Source organism: Enoplosus armatus, chromosome 20, assembly GCF_043641665.1.
Source record: "Enoplosus armatus isolate fEnoArm2 chromosome 20, fEnoArm2.hap1, whole genome shotgun sequence".
In the NCBI taxonomy this organism is placed as follows: domain Eukaryota; kingdom Metazoa; phylum Chordata; class Actinopteri; order Centrarchiformes; family Enoplosidae; genus Enoplosus; species Enoplosus armatus.
The window spans coordinates 17,427,839-17,446,421 of record NC_092199.1 but is presented as its reverse complement, the minus strand read 5'-3'; the positions used below and the strand labels follow the sequence as shown (position 1 = coordinate 17,446,421).

Here is an 18,583-nt window from a genome sequence, read left to right as displayed (position 1 = left end):
GTTTTCTGTCATAAATCTCAGGAGAGGCGCACACGGCCAGAACAAGCCTCTCCTCCATTTTCTTGGACAAGTCCCGCCCCCATCTAATAGGACTATACGATGTGTAGTTTCCAGAAAAGGTGTGACAGTGACGACACCAGCGCTTTTCTGAAAAGTTCAGAGATTTTCAACTTTAAGTACTCGGAGTGGCCACACGCTGAAAAACATTGCTGGGTGCCTCTGTCCTCATTAACGCTATATGAACACAAGCCCTTAATGTATTTGGGGGGACCTGGATGTTCTGGATGGGTTTCAGATTGCTAATATTAGATTTTTGTTTTTTTTGTTTTGTTTCTTTCGCTTTAGCGTCAACGTGAATGTTAACAGCCTCTGCCCAGCAGTGAAGTACCCTGTGCCGGTTGGTACCCCTCTTATCTCCCCCTTGGTACAATGGGACCATGCCCAGACCTGGGATGTCCCCAAGGTAGAGGATTTTTCCTCTGGTTCAGGAGCATCCAATTCTGCCACTGTCTATAACATCGGTAAGAAAAGCAGCTCTGCGTGTACCTTCTTGTGTCATATTAAGAAAAACAGCGCTTTGTTATTTATTTTGACCACTTGTGGTGTTCTTCTGTGTCCAACTCTCCCTGACCAACAACAGACATAAACCCAGAGTCCACAGACTACTACCTGATTGGACACTGCATTGATGGGCGCGTCCTTTACCCGGCGACGGGTTACTTGGTGCTGGCCTGGCGTACCTTGCTGAGAAGTCTGGGGGCCGTCATGGAAACCACCCCTGTAACCTTTGAGGACATCACCATCCACAGGGCCACCATCCTGCCAAAGACAGGTGAGAGCAGAGCAACAGAGGTGTGATCACGGGGGGGGGTTGGAGGTGTTTGATTGTGATGGACTGATGAGCTGTTTGCCTTCCTGTTCAATGTCCATCTGATTTTGCTGTCTTCTGTTACTCTAAGGCTCTGTCCAGTTGGAAGTACGTCTCATGCCTGCCACCAACAAGTTTGAGGTGTCAGAGAACGGAAACCTGGCTGTCAGTGGTAGGTAGTGGTTCAGGCCAGACATCCTATTAAATTGGAATTTAAATGAATTACTTCTGGTCTGCGTCATGTCATTTAGTACCTTTTGCAAGCCCTAGTGTCTCTGTCGTGATTTGTCCTGGTCTTATTCACACGTGATTTTTTTTTTTTTATAGGTAAGGTGAGCATTCTGGAGGACTCAGCCCTCGACTCATTCCGGAGTCAGATAAGTCGACAAGCCACCAACGACGATGGCGACCCCAAAATGAAGCTCACGACACATGATATCTACAAAGAGCTGCGACTGCGTGGCTACGACTATGGGAAGACTTTCCAAGGCATCTTAGAGTCCAACAATGCAGGTAACAGTGGTGTGTTTTTGAAGCTTTTTTTATTAGTTGTCATTGGTTTTCTGTCATTCATTTTGTTATAATGCACTATACATTTGCTGATTGGACACTGTCACTGTGTGATCGGCGGTTTCTAGGAGACAGCGGTAAACTGCAGTGGACAGGAAACTGGGTGACCTTTCTGGACACCATGCTCCAGATGATCGTGGTCGGCCTGTCGGGTCGTAGTCTGCGTTTGCCGACCAGGATCCGCTCGGTGTGTGTTGATCCGGCTGTCCATCTGGAGAAGGTCTGCGAGTACACTGACGGAAAGCAAGGTGTGCGTTTGTGTGTAATCAATCTATTCCAAATGGATTTTCCATAATCTGTGTCTGCACAAGAATCTACACAGACTCGCTTCTCTCTCTCGTTCCCGTAGCCGTGGACGTCCACGTAAACCACTGTCTTGACAACATTGTTGCTGGTGGAGTCCAGATCTGCGGTCTGCACGCCACCGTGGCCCCCCGTCGGCAGCAGCAGCAGAGTCCCCCCACCCTGGAGGAGTTTGTGTTTGTTCCCTATGTGGAAACAGAGTGCCTGACAGCCAATGGGAAACTTGCAGAGCAGCTGAGGCTCTGCAAAGGTACGACGAACGCTGGCGGCTTGATTTCTTTGATTTCTTTGTTTTGATAATTTTTGATAATTTTTTTTTAACACTGTTGACTTTTGTGGGATGAAGCAGCCATTAGTGTTAGCTTTCAGTCTTACTAGTATTATAAAAAAAAAATAGTTTTCCCAAGAACATGATTTGTAGACAAATTATGTTTAAAAGGTCAGTGGCATTTTTTACTTACTGTCTTCTTATTACAATGTTTGATATTTTTTGTTATATTGGACATACCTGAGTTGTTCTGTAAAGCAAGGAAGTAAAAAGCATGCTCTATGAAATCAACAAAATGTTAACGATCAGTGCATTTCTTTTTTTTGTATCATCTGCCTGTACTCGTCCTAACTCTTTGTGTCTCCATCCAGGTTTAATCCACAGGCTGCAGCAAAAGTTGGCCCCTCACGGCGTCAAGCTCTCCATCCCCGGGCTACAAGGGGAGTCAGACGGTCCTTTACCCAGTCCCGAACCCTCTGAGCCCGGCCTGGTGCGGCTGCTGGCCCTGCTCTGCAGCCTGGAGCTGAACGGGAACCTTCAATCCGAGCTAGAACAGACAGTGGAGAAGGAGAGGACGTGTCTACTGCAGGACAGCCTGCTACAGGGCCTGCTAGACAACCCGGCCCTCAGACACTGCCTGGACACCACCATAGAAAACAGCATGACTGGCAAGATCAAAGTCCTGGAGGTAAGAATGATCTGGCAAATGTCATCCTGTTGCAGAATGGCTGAATTATGCTACAGTCTCCAACCGTCTCCACCTCTCCGACCACTGTCAGGCTCTCTCCAACGATGGCCAGCTCTTCTCTCGCGTGGTAGCCCTCCTCAACATCCAGCCCATGCTGCACGTGGATTACACCGCCACGGCAACCAACGTGGAACTCCTTACCCCCCACCAGGACACCATGGAGAAGCTAGCGGTCACTTCAGCTCAGTGGGACCCATTGATGGGCCCGGCTCCTGGAGGTGTAGTAGGAGGGGCAGACCTGGTGGTGTGTAACCACGCCTGGGGCCCTCTGAGGACGGACCCTAGACTACTGGTGGAAAATCTGGCTTCTGGAGCCAAACAAGGGGGGTTCGTTCTCCTCCACACCCTGCTGAAGGGAGAGACTCTTGGGGAAACGGTTGCGTTCCTCTCCAGCACCGCTCAGAGCAGCAGCCAGCGAGGACTGCTCACACAGGTCAGTGGAGACAGTGTTCAAAACATATGAGAACATTTAGCGAGCGTCAAGCTGCTCGATTTTAACACCCCCGAAGCTGGAAGCTCAAAGAAAGAAGTAAAAGAAGTGAGATTGATCTGTAACATGCTGAGATGTTTTGCTGATATTATCTCCTTCTCCTCACCAGGCTGAGTGGGAGACGGTGTTCTCCGAGGCCTCCCTCAGCCTGGTGGCTGTCAGGAAGTCTTTTTATGGCTCGGCCCTCTTTCTTTGTCGCCGCGGGTCTCCAAGCAAACAGCCCGTTTTCCTAACCGTGGACAGCACCGATTACAAGTGGGTGGAAACACTCAAGGTGGGTTCCATAACCTTCTGTGTGTGTGTCTGGCTTTTGAAATATCCAACAGTGACCAGAAATACTGTTTTCAGGTCAGAACAGAATGTATAACACCCTCAAAGTAGGTCAGAATAGTGTTTCCTTGTGGCGTCAGTCATCATTTACAAGTGTGACATTAGTCGTAACTGTGTGGGTATCTGTGCTGCAGGCGACGATGGCCGAGTCGTCAGATGGCCCAGTGTGGTTGACGGCCTCTCAGGCTCATTGTGGCATTGTGGGAATGGTCAACTGTCTACGGCAGGAGCCAGGAGGCAACCGAATACGGTAGGACATGTATCTTCTACCACAGAGGTTCCTGACCCCCATCAGGGGTCGCCAAAGCCCTCTTGATTTTAAGGGTGTACAAATTTTCATACATACAAAATATAATATACATGCATTTAATTAATTTCTCTGAAGAAGGGTAAGTTTTTTTTAAACTATTAAACGTATGTATGATAGTGAAATTAAAAGAAAATCATAATACGGACATAGAATTGTGTTCCTAAAGATATAAGGCAAAATTGTCTGATGCATTGTAATCTCCACAGGAAATAGTCTGTTCAGAATTTTATACAAAAGTAGTTTTACTCAATCTTCCTGCAGGTGTTAAGTTCAATATTTGGGTTTATTGTACAGTTAATTGTTCTGTGCTGTTATTGTTTTTTATACAATGAATATAATGAAATATACATAAAGATATTTCAAAATAAGTATGTTGCTTTTACCCATTTTTTGTAATTGTATGTGGGTGGGGGTCGGTGGGGGTTGTCAGTGTATATACAATTGTAAAATACTCTACCATACATACTCCTGTACTAGTGTTGTCACAGTAACAGAATGTTGGCCTTCACACAATATAAAAATTCACAAAACATATATGTTCATATATATGTTGTATGTGGGCATTGGCTTACATATTCATCCATGTATTGGGTCAGTCCGAAGGTTTTTGTCCTGTGTTCTCTTTTATAATGTCCCTTTTCTGCTTTCTCCTTTCCTCGTCACCAGCTGTGCGTTTGTGTCCAATCTGAACGAGTCTTCAGCAGCACCGAGCCTCCAGCCGCCCCACAAGTCCATGCAGGCGGTGCTGGAGGGGGATCTGGTTATGAACGTGTTCAGAGACGGACACTGGGGCGTCTTCAGGCATCAGCTCATCACTCACGGTACCAGAATATCAAAATATCGATTAGACTGATGTGGTTCTGTTTCATTTGTACACCACAACTATTATATTTGAGTTTTAACAGTGGTTATCTGTGAGAAACCTTTTACATGGATTGTTCTGAAGCAAGCTACATTTTTTGGGGGGATTTTGTGGAGAAAGAATTGAACTTTGCGAGGGGAAGCACCACGGTTCACCTGTCAAACCACAACAGACTGATAGTGGCAGAATAGCAGCTGTGTTCTTTTAGAGATCATACCTTCATATTATTACATCATCACATTCTTGTCTGCTCAACATTCCTTTTTTTATACAGTGTAATGCCTACATGGATCATTATTGTTGCTGCAGTGCTGGTCACATACCACGGTGTGGCCTAATGCAGAATAAACAGTGACAGTTCTAAATCTGAATGAGCTGCATAGGTTTAATGCAGCCTTTTTCATTGTGGACAGATTGATACGTGGATGTGCTTAGTTTTTTGCCTGTTTGAAGCTGTGCTTTGACATGCCTTAAACACATTGTTTAACAGTATGGTAATGTATGTATGTATGATGTATGGTAATACCCCCCCCGCTTCTTTGTGAAGATTGTAGAAAGTGCATGTGTTGGTAACCATGTCACTTAAACCAAGAGAAAGCTCGTTGACAGAGGGGATTTATCTGGCTCAGTGTAATGCGTATATCGTGTCTGTGTTTCCTGGTTGTCAGATCTAAATGAAGAGTTGACAGAGCAGGCCTACGTCAACGTGTTAACCCGAGGTGACCTGTCTTCTCTGCGCTGGATTGCCTCGCCACTCCGCCACTTCGTGACCAGCAACCCCAACGTGCAGCTGTGCCGCGTCTACTACAGCTCGCTCAACTTCAGAGATATAATGCTGGCCACTGGCAAACTTCCTCCAGACGCTATTCCAGGTAGAAGACACACAACAAGGAATTCCATGGTTCCTATAACCGTAGTAACCCACAGCATCTTGAGGGGTTTTATTGTTTACGTAGACTACACAAACACATTTTTTGTAGATCAAGCACCCACAATTAGACAACTAACTTCTCCTATTCATTGTACATCATGTAGGTGACCTAGCTCTGCAGCAGTGCATGTTGGGTATGGAGTTTTCCGGTTGTGACCCCACCGGTCGGCGTGTGATGGGGCTGCTGCCTGCTAAAGGCCTGGCGACAAGTGTGGACGCTGACAAGCGCTTCCTCTGGCATGTTCCCTCCAGCTGGTTAGTGTCACATTTTTAAATGATGTGTTTGTTACAATCAGGAAATAGTCTGTGTGAGTGTACATACACAAGGTAGATGGAGCATATGAAAGAAAAGGTGGAGGTCAGGTCAAAGCTAGAGTTTCATAGTGGTCCTTAGGGGAAATGTATGATTTCTAAAGGCTAAATAAACATTAAACAGTGGAGCAGAAGACATTCACTGCACTGCAGGGAGGTCAAAGGCTTTACTTGCAATGTAACCACAATGGAAGCTACAACTAAAGCAGTGGCAGAAGAAGTAATCTACTTCATATATATCGTATAGCAGTAGTAGTAACTAAATGTACTAATATTGTATTATTATGTTGTTGAATCATTATTATTGATATAAGCAGTTCTTGAATGTTGTATGTTGGTTGAGCTTTTTAGCAACTGCCTTTTTTAAGACACGTAAAAGCTTCAGAGTTCACAAGCTCCTTTTACTGCCCCATCAGATCAGCTGACCAATCACTGCATAGGATACACCGTGGTTCATTGCCCCAAGCTCCTCTGGGAGTCTCCTCTCTCCTCACCCCCCCAGAATGGAGAGCACCCTTTTTGAAGTTTGTTGTACTTCTGGCCACCCTCTTATGAGCGATATGGGAACAGATGATTACTGTTGCTGTTGTGACAACATTCATTTGGGGCGTGGCCTGAAGTGTAACTTTAAATTTGAACCTTAAAATGTTTTTAAAATTTTCCAAAGACGATCATGTTGTTGCTCCTTATGTTCCATCTGAGATCTCATTAAACATTTGTTGAACCCTGAAGTGTATTCGTGAGCATCATGGTGTTAAACAAGCTGCTCTCCTCTTTGTCCTCTTAATGTAAGTGCAATACAAATATAATACTATATAATTGCAAATAATATTGATGATGCACCTGTGTGCATGCAGGACACTGGAGCAGGCAGCCTCGGTGCCAGTGGTCTACGCCACAGCCTACTATTCTCTGGTGGTGCGCGGCAGGCTCCACCCCGGAGAGACTGTTCTCATCCACTCAGGGTCAGGGGGGGTCGGCCAGGCTGCCATCGCTATAGCACTCAGCAAGAACTGCAAAGTCTTCACCACAGTCGGTTAGTATTTTTCTCATAATTATGACTTGTGTCTTTTTCGTTCTGAGAAAGTCATAATTTTGTGAAAATCTTCTTTTTTTAACCCTAACCCATTTTGTGTGTGTTATCATTAGGCTCGGCAGAGAAGCGGGCCTACCTGCAGAAGAGGTTCCCTCAGCTCTCAGCAGAGTCCTTCGCCAACTCCAGAGATACCTCTTTTGAACAGCACATCCTGCTCCACACACAGGGCAAAGGTCAGACACCATTTCAATTTATTCTCTCTGTATTTCTAAAATAAGAGTTTTCTTTTAAGACCGGTTTACCGTTTTTGAGCTCTGTAAGAAACAATTGTTTGTTGAATGAGCAACCAGTAAATTACACTTTCAGATTACAGTAGCACTGCACAAAGTACACTTTTTGTGACATACGTTGTATTTTGTGTGTGTGTGTGTGTGTGTGTGTGTGTGTTTCAGGTGTGAACGTGGTGCTGAACTCTCTGGCTGAGGAGAAGCTGCAGGCCAGTGTTCGCTGCCTCGCCAGACATGGGCGATTCCTGGAGATAGGCAAATACGACCTGTCCAACAACTCCCCTCTCGGTCAGTAGGTAGCCGCAGGCTCACACACTCAGGCTTATAGTAACAGTGCAAGTGTCAGTTTCTCCTTTTAATTTCCATCCTTACAAATACATAAAAGTAAGTAATTACATCTTCCTCTAAGTGTCAGAAGAAATTTGTTGCCGTCCTAACTTTCAATTGAATTAAATGTTTATTTATATAGCGCCATATTACAACAAAACTCATCCCATGACACTTTACATATAGAGCAGGTCTAGACCGTCCTCTTTATAATATTATTACAGCAGCAGCAACAAGGAAAAACTTCCTTTAACAGCCAGAAACCTCTAGAATAAATGAGGACTAGTAGAAACGTTTCTGTGTGAAATATTGCTGCTATTTTAATTTCTAATCAAGTAAAAGGAAAACATTCGCTTGTTGTGATCATTTACAGGTTATTAATTGGGTGATTTAATACACTTTTTTTGAGTTAGTAAATAAATGTACAGTCGCTTTATTATACTATCAATTCATTCTGGTCCCAGTCTATAGTGTTCATTGTACCAGCAGTTTTTGGGTTTTTTTTGCCTTTTTCCAGAGAAAACCTTGTACTAAACTTTGTACTCTAGACCAGAGGTCTTCAAAGTGTGAGGCGCTCCTTCCCAGAGGGGCGCAGGAGAGTTGAAGGGTAGTGTATAAACCCACTTAGAAAAAGTGGGTTATTTGTTGTGTATGATCGCATCCCCCACGTGTCCGCATGAGGAAAGGACAATAAACATTCCGGCAAATGCAGTGATACAGTCAGGTTTTATAAAAACTATTAAATCGCACCCTGCATAAATTATTATCATCATATTATTATTATTATTATTATTGTCCCACCTGGGAGAAAAAATAAAAGATGAAATGATGGCTGGTCCCCAGTGGCTGCACCCTGCACCCTGCCTTATGTAACATTATAGGCTACTCAAATAGAAATATATAGAAAGTGAATGGTGAGCATCTGTAAAGCATACAAACTTGTGCCTGACTACATATAAATAGTGACCTTTTCCCACAATACTGCGGGTTCTTTGGTGTCTTTGTCATTTCATAGAACTTTACCCAAATAGAAATGAAAGGCTACCTGTGTTACATTCAATGTGCTCAGCATAATCTGTAAAAGTTACTTTCGATGTTACAAATGCAGACTGCAGACTGTCCAAGGTCTGGTTCTTCCTTCAACAAGGTCAGCACTAACCAGTGTCATCATGTTGTTGTTGATCTCTCCCAGGCATGGCTCTGTTCCTGAAGAATGTGGCGTTCCACGGCATCCTGCTGGACGCTCTCTTTGAAGAGGGCAACCAGGAGTGGGAGGAAGTGTCCCAGCTGCTGAAGGAAGGCATTAATGGAGGCGTTGTTCAGCCTCTGAAGACCACGGTGTTTGAGAGGGACCAAGTGGAGGATGCGTTCAGATACATGGCTCAGGGCAAGCACATTGGCAAGGTCCTCCTGCAGGTCAGTTTCACCCCCGACCTTCAGCCTTTGATATTAGTGTGAGAGGACTGTAGATTGTAATAACTCAAGTGCCCGTTGGTTCCTGCTTAGAATATGAATAAAAACTGAATACACCTGGAAGATCCTAGATGTTTCCACTTCAGTATCTGATTAAGTTCAAATAATTGTTATGTGACTGACTGCAAAATATTACTCTACACCAGAATGTATCCTCTTACTGGTTCGTCTCTTCACACAGGTCTGTCGTGAGGAGAGGGGTGCAGTGGTCCAAACTGCTTCCCCTTTGTCTTTTCCAGCTATCTGTCGCACCTTCTGCCACCCCTCCCACTCCTACATCATCACTGGTGGACTCGGGGGCTTTGGTCTGGAGCTTGCTCAGTGGCTGACAGAGAGAGGAGCCCGCAAACTGGTGCTGACTTCCAGATCAGGCATCAGGAATGGTAGGTCCCTCCGTAGCCACAAGGCTGCTGAGGTTGCTGCTCCGTTACATTCAGATTAATCGAAAGCAGTTAAGTGTTGTTAGGTATAAAAGGGCAGAAGTTAGAATGTCTGTATCTGGAGTCATGTTACCTGTGTCCACATTTAATTGAATATGTGGGGATATTACTGAAGGGATTTAAATCAAATCATATAGACCCCTTTTCTGTTAGTAAACATTATGACGTTTTTTAGTAGGCGGAGCTTAGGTGGAGGCAGAATAATTCCCTGAACACGTTAGCTAACGCTAGCTAGCAAGTTTTGTTGGCTTTTAACAGTGGCTGAAGAAAATAGGAGTTTCTCTGAATATGTATGGTCACTCACTCGGTTAAAGTTAACATGGGGCCAGACTGGCGAACCCGTACACGCCCACTCCGGTGGAATGGCCGGACATTTAGCGGTACACCTACCTGATAGAGAAACCAAGCGTGTACAGTAAAAAGAAACTGAGGGCGTATAACTCTTTACATTCCTATAACTATGAATGGTCATGTAGGCCTGCAAGACTTGAAATGCAAAGATTTAACAAATGAGTTTCGTAACAAAGTTAGCTAATGTGATAAAAGAGTTAACGTAGCAAGAGAAATCACCTAACGCTATTCCCCCATTTCTGATGAGGTGGGCATGACAAACCTGTAGACACATAACGTTGTCCGTACCTACAACAGACAATACTTTATTTAACCTTGTGTGATATGAAGTGTGAGCTACAAACATTATTCGTATAATATATTTTTTATCATCTTTCACATCAGTATGACAGTATGATCACAAAGTTGGTCATTTGAAGTTTTACTCTAACTGTTTCTAGGTTACCAGGCGAAGCGAGTGCGTGAATGGCAGAGTCAAGATGTGGAAGTGCTCGTGTCAACCAATGATGTCAGCACACTGGAGGGATCAGAGCGACTCATCACCGAGGCCTGCGTACTGGGCCCAGTGGGCGGTGTCTTCCACCTAGCCATGGTAATGCATCAGTCCACCTCATCATCAGTCCCCCTCAACTCTTTTTTTTTTTAAGCCACCAGAAATCATTTTTTCAAATGTAGAAAATACTGGTTATGAACATTATGTAAAAATCCATTTTTCTGACCCCTTCGGCACTCAAAAATCCATGTCCAACAGTAATAGTTGCTGCCCAGCTGTTGGGATAGTGAGACAATCTCATCTAAAACTAAAACTCTGAAGGTTAGGTAGTAGCAAAGCTTTGTTGATATGTTGTGTTTCCTGCTGCAAGATGACACTAGCTGTGTTTCCCTATATGTATTTTTATGCGTATGTTGAAGTATCACATTAGAAAAGCTGTATGGAAACCTCAGAATTCGATAAAACGTACTCAATTTTATGCTCACTTGAGGTGTTTTTTTCCTTTGTCAAAAAAGAGTTGATGCTCTAAATGGGATATGGAAACGCCTTTACTGAATAAGTTGTGATGTAGCAAACATTCAACTCACATGACTGACCAGCTTCCGTATCAATTTGTTATTAGAGAGACCGCATGAAACATGGCCAATAGAAACTACTTCTTCTGTTTACTGGAGGATTACAGCCATGTGTAAAGCATAGCCTATACCGCCAACTTCTGCAACAAGCCTAGTTTATTCGCTCCAAACCAGTTGATGGAAACACGCCTGATTTGCATTTATTTTTTGCGACATTTCAAAAGTAGAAAGTGAAGTGAAAAATGGAATGGGAATTTTTAGTATTGTTAAGATCCAGGGGCGGCATGGTGCAGTGGTCAGCACTGTCGCCCAAGAGGTAGAGCCTGTTGACGGTTCAACCCGCAGCCCACATGTCAAGGTATTCTTGGGCAAGACACTGAAGTTGCTCCCAATGGAGGCCAGCACCTTGCATGGCAGCTCGGTCGCCGTCGGTGCGTGTATGAGACCTGATCTGTAAAGCACTTTGGGAACCATTAAGGTTGAAAGTGAAGTTCATTTACCATATCCATTATTCTCCCAGATTCAAATAAACACCAATCCAATTTTTTCTATATCAAAATCCCAAATAATCCTACGTGTTCTTTATTTTTATCCACACTAGCATCGTGGCTCTATGGATAGCAATGTCTGTTAGCCGACCTTGCCCACCTCTCTCCGTGGCATACTTGGGAAGGCATCTGCAGAAACCATACAGTCGACTGTCAGACAGCGAATGATATTTTCATACTGTATAAGTTGTCTAATATTTGACACCACAGTTCTTTACTGTGATTATGTCCATGGTAGCACTGCTGCAAGACTGACCACTCAGATGTTATTGCTCTGAAAACTGCTGCTCCATTTAAGTTGATTTGGCTTTCACCTAAACTTCATTGTTTGGTATGTCGTTATCAGGTGTTGAAAGATGGCATGTTGGAGAATCTGACTCCTCAACTCTTCCTTGATGTGAACAAACCTAAATATGACGGCACCATAAACCTGGACAAGTAAGACGCACAATCATCCTTCTGTTTAAATCAGGGCGCTTTAATGAAGATCCTCTATTGATGCACTCACTTCCATTCCCTCTCCAGAGCGACAAGAAAGTTGTGTCCAGACCTCAGCTACTTTGTGGCCTTCTCCTCAGTCAGCTGCGGCCGCGGCAACGCCGGCCAAAGTAACTACGGTTACGCTAACTCAGCCATGGAGCGCGTGTGTGAAAAGCGCCACCGTGATGGCCTACCTGGACTGGCAGTCCAGTGGGGTGCCATTGGTGATGTGGGCGTGGTGCTGGAGACCATGGGCGGCAACGACGCAGTGATTGGTGGCACCCTACCGCAGCGCATCACATCCTGCATGGAGGTGCTCGACCTCTTCCTGTGCCAGAAGCAGCCAGTGATGTCTAGCTTCGTGCTGGCAGAGAGGACGGCGGTGAAGAGCACGGCAGGAAGCCAGAGAGACCTGGTGGAGGCTGTGGCTCACATTCTGGGTGAGAGCTGAGCTAAACAAAACCACACTTTGAAGCACATGTTCTGCAAACAAGGTGTAATCATGCCTGTCATCTGTTGTGAATGTTGACTGGCCCCTGTTGTGCCCCTTTTGCAATCTCAGACTGATTTGAAAAGTCTGTAAAGCATCATCAAACCGTTAGGAAATGCAGGACTACTACTCACTAAGCTGACCTAAGTGTAGCAAGTTTTTAAAAAATTGAAAGTTGATTTTTACAGTGTACTGAGATGAATAGAAATCATAGACTTTCTATAAAGATGGCCGACGCGTCTCCTCTTCCTTCCACTGTACAAACATGAAGCCATGTTGCCTGGTGGCATCATTTGGAGTCGGCGCAGTGGTGATCGAGGTCCCGCCCATACACCCACCCGACCCAATCAGAAGCACACCACAGTCAATCACAGCTGTCAATCATGATGTTTCATCCCTTTTTATAGCATCAAATAACTAATTGAAACCAAACTGATCAGAAAAACGAACACTTGAACAAACATCAGCTGATAAGAACTACCTGAAATGACAGAAACCATCTTTGGGAAAAATGTATTTGATGTGTACTTTGATTTTTTAGTTTGGCCCATGTCCCATTCGGTAACATGGTGGGGGTGGGGTTTATGACCTATACTGCAGCCAGCCACCAGGGGGTGAGCAAGACGTTTTGGTTTCACTTTCAGGGAGCTGTCATGTTGTCCATCTTTATATACAGTCTGTGATGGAAACCAGTGGCTAAAAAAGATATTTAGAGGTGAAGTATGAAAGAACTGCTCTATTTAAATGAGCAAATTTGACATTTTTTTATTCACCTTCAGGTGTGAGGGATGTCAACAGCCTGAACGCCGATGCCTCATTGGCTGACCTGGGCCTGGACTCCTTGATGGGCGTGGAGGTTCGCCAGACTCTGGAGCGGGACTACGACATCGTCATGGCCATGAGGGAGATCCGCCAGCTCACCATCAACAAGCTGCGAGAGCTGGCCAATAGCAAGCCAGGCGGATCAAATGGTACTATTAAGAGCTGCTCTTAAAAACAACAACCATAGACTAAAATCACGTTCTTTGTAGGATGTGACTTTTTAAAACCTGCAGATACACTCACAACAGAAAGAATGATTTTTTTTTCTTCGTTACTTCTAACTCTCCAGAATCTCACCAGGCCACAGCTAAGAGGGATGGCGTTCGCTCTTTGTTCGAGTCTGATCTGACCCAACTATTAGTCAACCCCAATGGCCCCACGGTGACACCGCTCAACAAGGTTCAGAGCCAGGAGAGGCCACTGTTCCTGGTCCATCCCATTGAGGGCTCCATTGCCGCCTTTAAGACACTCGCCCTCAAGCTCAGCGTGCCTTGCTACGGCCTGCAGTGCACAAAAGGTATTCTGGTGTTCACAAACCACACTCACTTAGGCTCATACAAGGCCAAGAGAAAAGAAAATATCAACCATTGTATTAATACGCTAATAAGGAGCTAGGCCACACTTTGTCCTTGGATTGCTTATGTTAAGTCCTGAATATTACAATTTGTGCTGAGCCTGAGTCACAGATGGTTGACTCCTCTCTCTGGTCATTACTGATGGTGTAATGCTCACCAACATCTCTATCCAAAACTGACATGGTAAGTAAGGTTTTTCCTGAAGCTTAGCGTCAGCGATATTTGGCAATGCAGGCACCAGGGCCCCTGACCTCCACCTCAGAGGTGGATCCCACCCCCAACGGCGGTGGGGCGACAGGCCCCGAACTCGGCATTCGATTTGTTCTCATACCTGGTTCTAAAGTCATTCCACTAGTGCATGCACATTTCTTTACATTGATTTTAGGTGCCGTGAGGATCTTAATAATGTTGTTTGATTGAATGTGTGAAGTGTCCCCGGTAGTCTTTGACTATATATACTGTGGTCAAAGGCTACCAGCTTTGACTGTTTCCATTAAATTGATTATGTCCAACCAAGCTCACCAATGTATCCCCTCTCCCCCCAGCTGCACCTCTGGACAGCATCCAGTCCCTCGCAGCCTACTATGTGAACTGTATCAGACAGGTTCAGCCAGACGGGCCGTATCGAATCGCCGGCTACTCCTTTGGCGCCTGCGTGGCATTTGAAATGTGCTCCCAGCTTCAAACCCAGAATCGGCCCGTGGAGTACCTCTTCTTGTTTGACGGATCACACTCCTACGTGGCAGCGTACACACAGGTTAGAGGAAAGAGCTAATCCACAATATGATCTAGTTTAATGACATTCAGGGTTCCCAACTTGTAGGTTGGTTATGTCAAGTTAACTCAGTATTTGGTTTCCAGACCTACAGGGCCAAGTTGACACCAGGTAAAGAGTCTGAGGCTGAAACCGAAGCCCTGTGTGCCTTCATCCAGCTGTTCGCTGGCATCGAGTACAACAAGGTATACAGCTTCTGACACACACACACACACACACACACACACGCTCACCAAAGATCTTCATCACTCACAATATTAGTCTCCGGCTGCTTGAGCAATGTAATAGCACACTGACTTTTTGTGTAACCCCAGACCACAGTCTGTCCTTGATATAGTGATAGACCAGACCACAGAACAGTTCCTGTAGTGGTCTCCATCCAAATCTCTGATTCCCTCTCATTCTGCAGCTTCTGGAGACTCTTCTCCCGCTGTCGGACCTGGAGGCCCGCGTCAACACTGCGGTGGACTTAATCACCTCCAGCCACAAGAACATCAGCCGAGACTCGCTGCACTTTGCAGCCACCACCTTCTACCACAAGTTGAAGGCTGCCGACGGCTATGTGCCTGCGACGAAATACCATGGCAACGTGACGCTACTGCGTGCCAAAACCAGCAGTGAATACGAACAGAACCTGGGAGCTGACTACAAGCTCAGCGAGGTAACATCAACTCACACATTTGCACACAAAGTAGTCCTTGAGTTAAGATTATTTTGTCAAACAATTTTAAAGGCATAGACATGTTTAGCTCCTGTGTTCACCATTATACTCAACCTGTCCCTGGGGTCTGTGGTCCCCACATGCCTCACTATTCTCTTCTTGTGCCCAAGAACTCTTCACCAGGATGCCTGGATTTCCCTGTAGCCCTAATCAGGGGCTTTGTAGACTTTAGCTTTCAGTACCATAATTAGACTCTTATCATTGGATCTTCACAGGACTTTATAAGAGGGTGTGAACCAAAGCTAGTAGGATTCTGAAGGACCCACTATGGACTATTCAGCAACACGGAGAGACTCAGAAAAAGCTTCTTCTTTCAGACCATCAGGATGATGAACTCTGTCTGTAACTGTCTCATCTACAATTGTTTTTTTATTACAAATATGAAAGCACTTTTCAAGTATGACATATATTTATAGTTTTTTACTCTTACTCTAATTGGTGAGCCTGAACTATTACTATACCTCTTACCTACTGAAAGCAAAAACATCTTCTCCTTCCACATTTTTCAACGTAGAAACTTCATTCAAACGTCAAAATATTCAGCTCAGCTCTCATTCATGGAAATTCCCTCCATTCACTTGAATGAATGTTCAAAAAAAGATTTTTCAACTGTTAACTACTCGTTCATACTTTCAGCTAGAAACTCCATTCAAACATCAAAATGTTCCACATCTCCCTCACATTCTGGATATTATTCAACCTTCAAATCCCATGAAAACAATTAAAAATATTCAACTTTGTTTGAAGAGAAAACTTTTTCAGCCCTTCTGAGACATTTGCATTGGTGTGTAGTGTTCAGAGCTAATGGATGGCTGATGTCATCTCTAGAGTGCAGAGGGAAAGTAAAATCGTGTAAAAAATCTTGTCTTAAACTTGCTCTTACACCCACAATTTTCATCTGACATCCATAATTTATACGTCCACTTGTAGGATCTTGGCTCTTTCATATGATCTAACTATGGAATCTAACGGACTCACACAGTTCTCACAGTCAGCTTCAGAGTGACAGGTTGCGAACCAACTGTCCCGTGGACTCTCATGGTAACTGAGAGCACAAATTTCGGGAGGGAGGCAGAAAAAGGGTCTTTTGTAAACCGCTCCTGTGCTCACATTTTTGACTCCTCTCTCTTACGATAATTTAGTTTAGACGATAGAGTTACAGTCTTTCCCTGGTAAGCTGGACTTTGAGAGGTTCGTCTCACCTAAAATCGCAGTGAAATGACCTGTCTGAGCCAAGAGTCTCAAAGCAGTTATCATCACCATGGCAACCTTTGACTGCACCTGGAGACACACAGCTGATTAATGGAGTTTGACACACAAACATACAGGTACTAAGACATACTTGCACTTTGTCAGGCGTTTTTCAGGTCTCAATTTTTTATTCATACTTTCAGCTAGAAATTCCATTCGAACCTTAAAATGTTCCACATTTGGAACACACAATGAGGTTTATTCAACTTTTCAATCCTATTCATTGTATTTAGACCATTCTCCACTTTTCCGACTCTTCATACTCATTCAGCTGCTTCTTCATAAAGTCAACAATCCAGTTCACCGTCAGCCTTTCAACAGTCAGCATTCACAAAGCAAATTCCTCAGAAATTGCATTCTCTAGTTCTGCATATTCTATATATTGTTCTTGTACAGTTGTCAGCACAAACACAAAAAATACATCAAATCATGCAGTACTATTAGTAATAGAATGCTATGACTTTTCTCAGAGATTGGCTCAACTGGTTCCTTTTGACTAGCAAAGTCAAAGAAATATCCTTCAAAATGCTTCACAGGTTTTATCCAACTAATCATTGTTTGCAGAAATTCAAGAAAGACATTGATGCAAGTTGTGGAGAGCTCAGAGGAACACTGGTGCATTTATTTTGGTCTTGCCCACATACAAAACAACTGTGGAGTAAAATTATTGCTCAACATATCTACCCTCACTTTGGAAAAATGTTTGTATTCACTGGATGTGACTGAAATCTCTGCTTGCAGTTTTATCTGATTAATTTGCTTATCATTTTGACAACATTTTATAGCAAAAAGCCAAACCTTTCAGAAGTGACTGTCCATCTCAAACTATAGTATTTTAACAGCACATATTGAAAATATGACTATGAGACGAATCTCTCTCTACTTCAACGCTGAATGAGTTCCGTCTGACTGGCCTGTCTCTCTTCAGGTATGCGACGGCGACGTGTCAGTCCACGTCATCGAGGGAGACCACCGCAGCTTCCTGGAAGGAGAGGGGGCGGAGTCCATCATCAGCATCATCCACAGCTCACTGGCTGAGCCACGTGTCACAGCAAGGGAGGGCTAGACGCGCCCCAATCCCGACCACACCCTCCACCTTCACACTAATTCCACAAAATTCCCCAAATGGGTCTCTTCCTCCAATTAGTTCAAGATGTGTAGGTTTAACTTTTTTTTATACAGTGACAATAATATAGTAAGTCTTTTGACGCGGCATGTTTACGTTCTTTGCCATTTGGCCCAAATATCCCAAATGCACCTTATTCCTCCTGATTGCACCTTTTCAAATCTCATTGGTCAATCCAAGCAATGGACGCTCTTCATAACCTATCAGAGCTCTTACCACGTTTGTTTACCAGCGGTCATTTTGTACAGTATGAGTGAGATGTTCTAAGTTATGTCTCATTATGTTGCTATGTTTCATTCAGTTTTTTTGGGGGGGGGATAAAGCAATTTCTCTAATCAAGAGTCAGCTATAAAGTGACCGATAACTGATTAATCATTAGTCACTTTTCTTTTTTTTATACTATTTACATGAGCTATTTTCATAGCACAATCCAAGAAAAAATTTATTATTTTGCATTATGAAATTCATAATTCACTTAAAATTGCTGCTTGTGCATGTTCCCACTCCATCTGTCAGTATTTCTAAAATGACACACAGGTTTCAATGGAGGACACGGAATTTAGAACAATATGAGACTAACTTAAAACAAACCTCGTCCCATCCTGTTGTGTCTGTTGGCCAACTGAAAATGTCTGTTAGCGAGCAGAAATCTAGAATAAGACAACAAATAGTTTTATTTAAGAAATGAGCTAATTCTATCTACTAGCTGTGTGCAGTCTGTTCACTGTAGCTAGTCCAGCTGCTAAATCACCTCCTCAGGTGGAACCAGTGTCATCCAGTTGGACGGTTTTTGGCTTCTGTTTCAGACATCAGTGGAAGCA

At 44.1% G+C, this 18,583-nt stretch overlaps 1 protein-coding gene across 1 annotated transcript in view; it reads left to right on the top strand.

Annotated features, from left to right (window-relative positions):
* The window catches only part of fasn (fatty acid synthase), a 37,879-nt gene extending 19,528 nt beyond the window's left edge, over nucleotides 1–18,351 (top strand). Inside the window, 27 exon segments of the mRNA XM_070926576.1 lie at nucleotides 346–521; nucleotides 641–832; nucleotides 960–1,099; nucleotides 1,291–1,381; nucleotides 1,507–1,686; nucleotides 1,788–1,991; nucleotides 2,381–2,697; nucleotides 2,789–3,190; nucleotides 3,357–3,521; nucleotides 3,712–3,827; nucleotides 4,554–4,708; nucleotides 5,418–5,621; nucleotides 5,785–5,935; nucleotides 6,850–7,028; nucleotides 7,142–7,261; nucleotides 7,481–7,603; nucleotides 8,835–9,058; nucleotides 9,297–9,498; nucleotides 10,347–10,498; nucleotides 11,869–11,960; nucleotides 12,048–12,442; nucleotides 13,272–13,463; nucleotides 13,604–13,831; nucleotides 14,435–14,646; nucleotides 14,751–14,849; nucleotides 15,074–15,325; nucleotides 17,565–18,351. Of these exon segments, the coding sequence (XP_070782677.1) occupies nucleotides 346–521; nucleotides 641–832; nucleotides 960–1,099; nucleotides 1,291–1,381; nucleotides 1,507–1,686; nucleotides 1,788–1,991; nucleotides 2,381–2,697; nucleotides 2,789–3,190; nucleotides 3,357–3,521; nucleotides 3,712–3,827; nucleotides 4,554–4,708; nucleotides 5,418–5,621; nucleotides 5,785–5,935; nucleotides 6,850–7,028; nucleotides 7,142–7,261; nucleotides 7,481–7,603; nucleotides 8,835–9,058; nucleotides 9,297–9,498; nucleotides 10,347–10,498; nucleotides 11,869–11,960; nucleotides 12,048–12,442; nucleotides 13,272–13,463; nucleotides 13,604–13,831; nucleotides 14,435–14,646; nucleotides 14,751–14,849; nucleotides 15,074–15,325; nucleotides 17,565–17,702 (5,101 nt within the window). The 3' untranslated portion in view covers nucleotides 17,703–18,351.
* The last annotated feature ends 232 nt before the right edge of the window (nucleotides 18,352–18,583 follow it).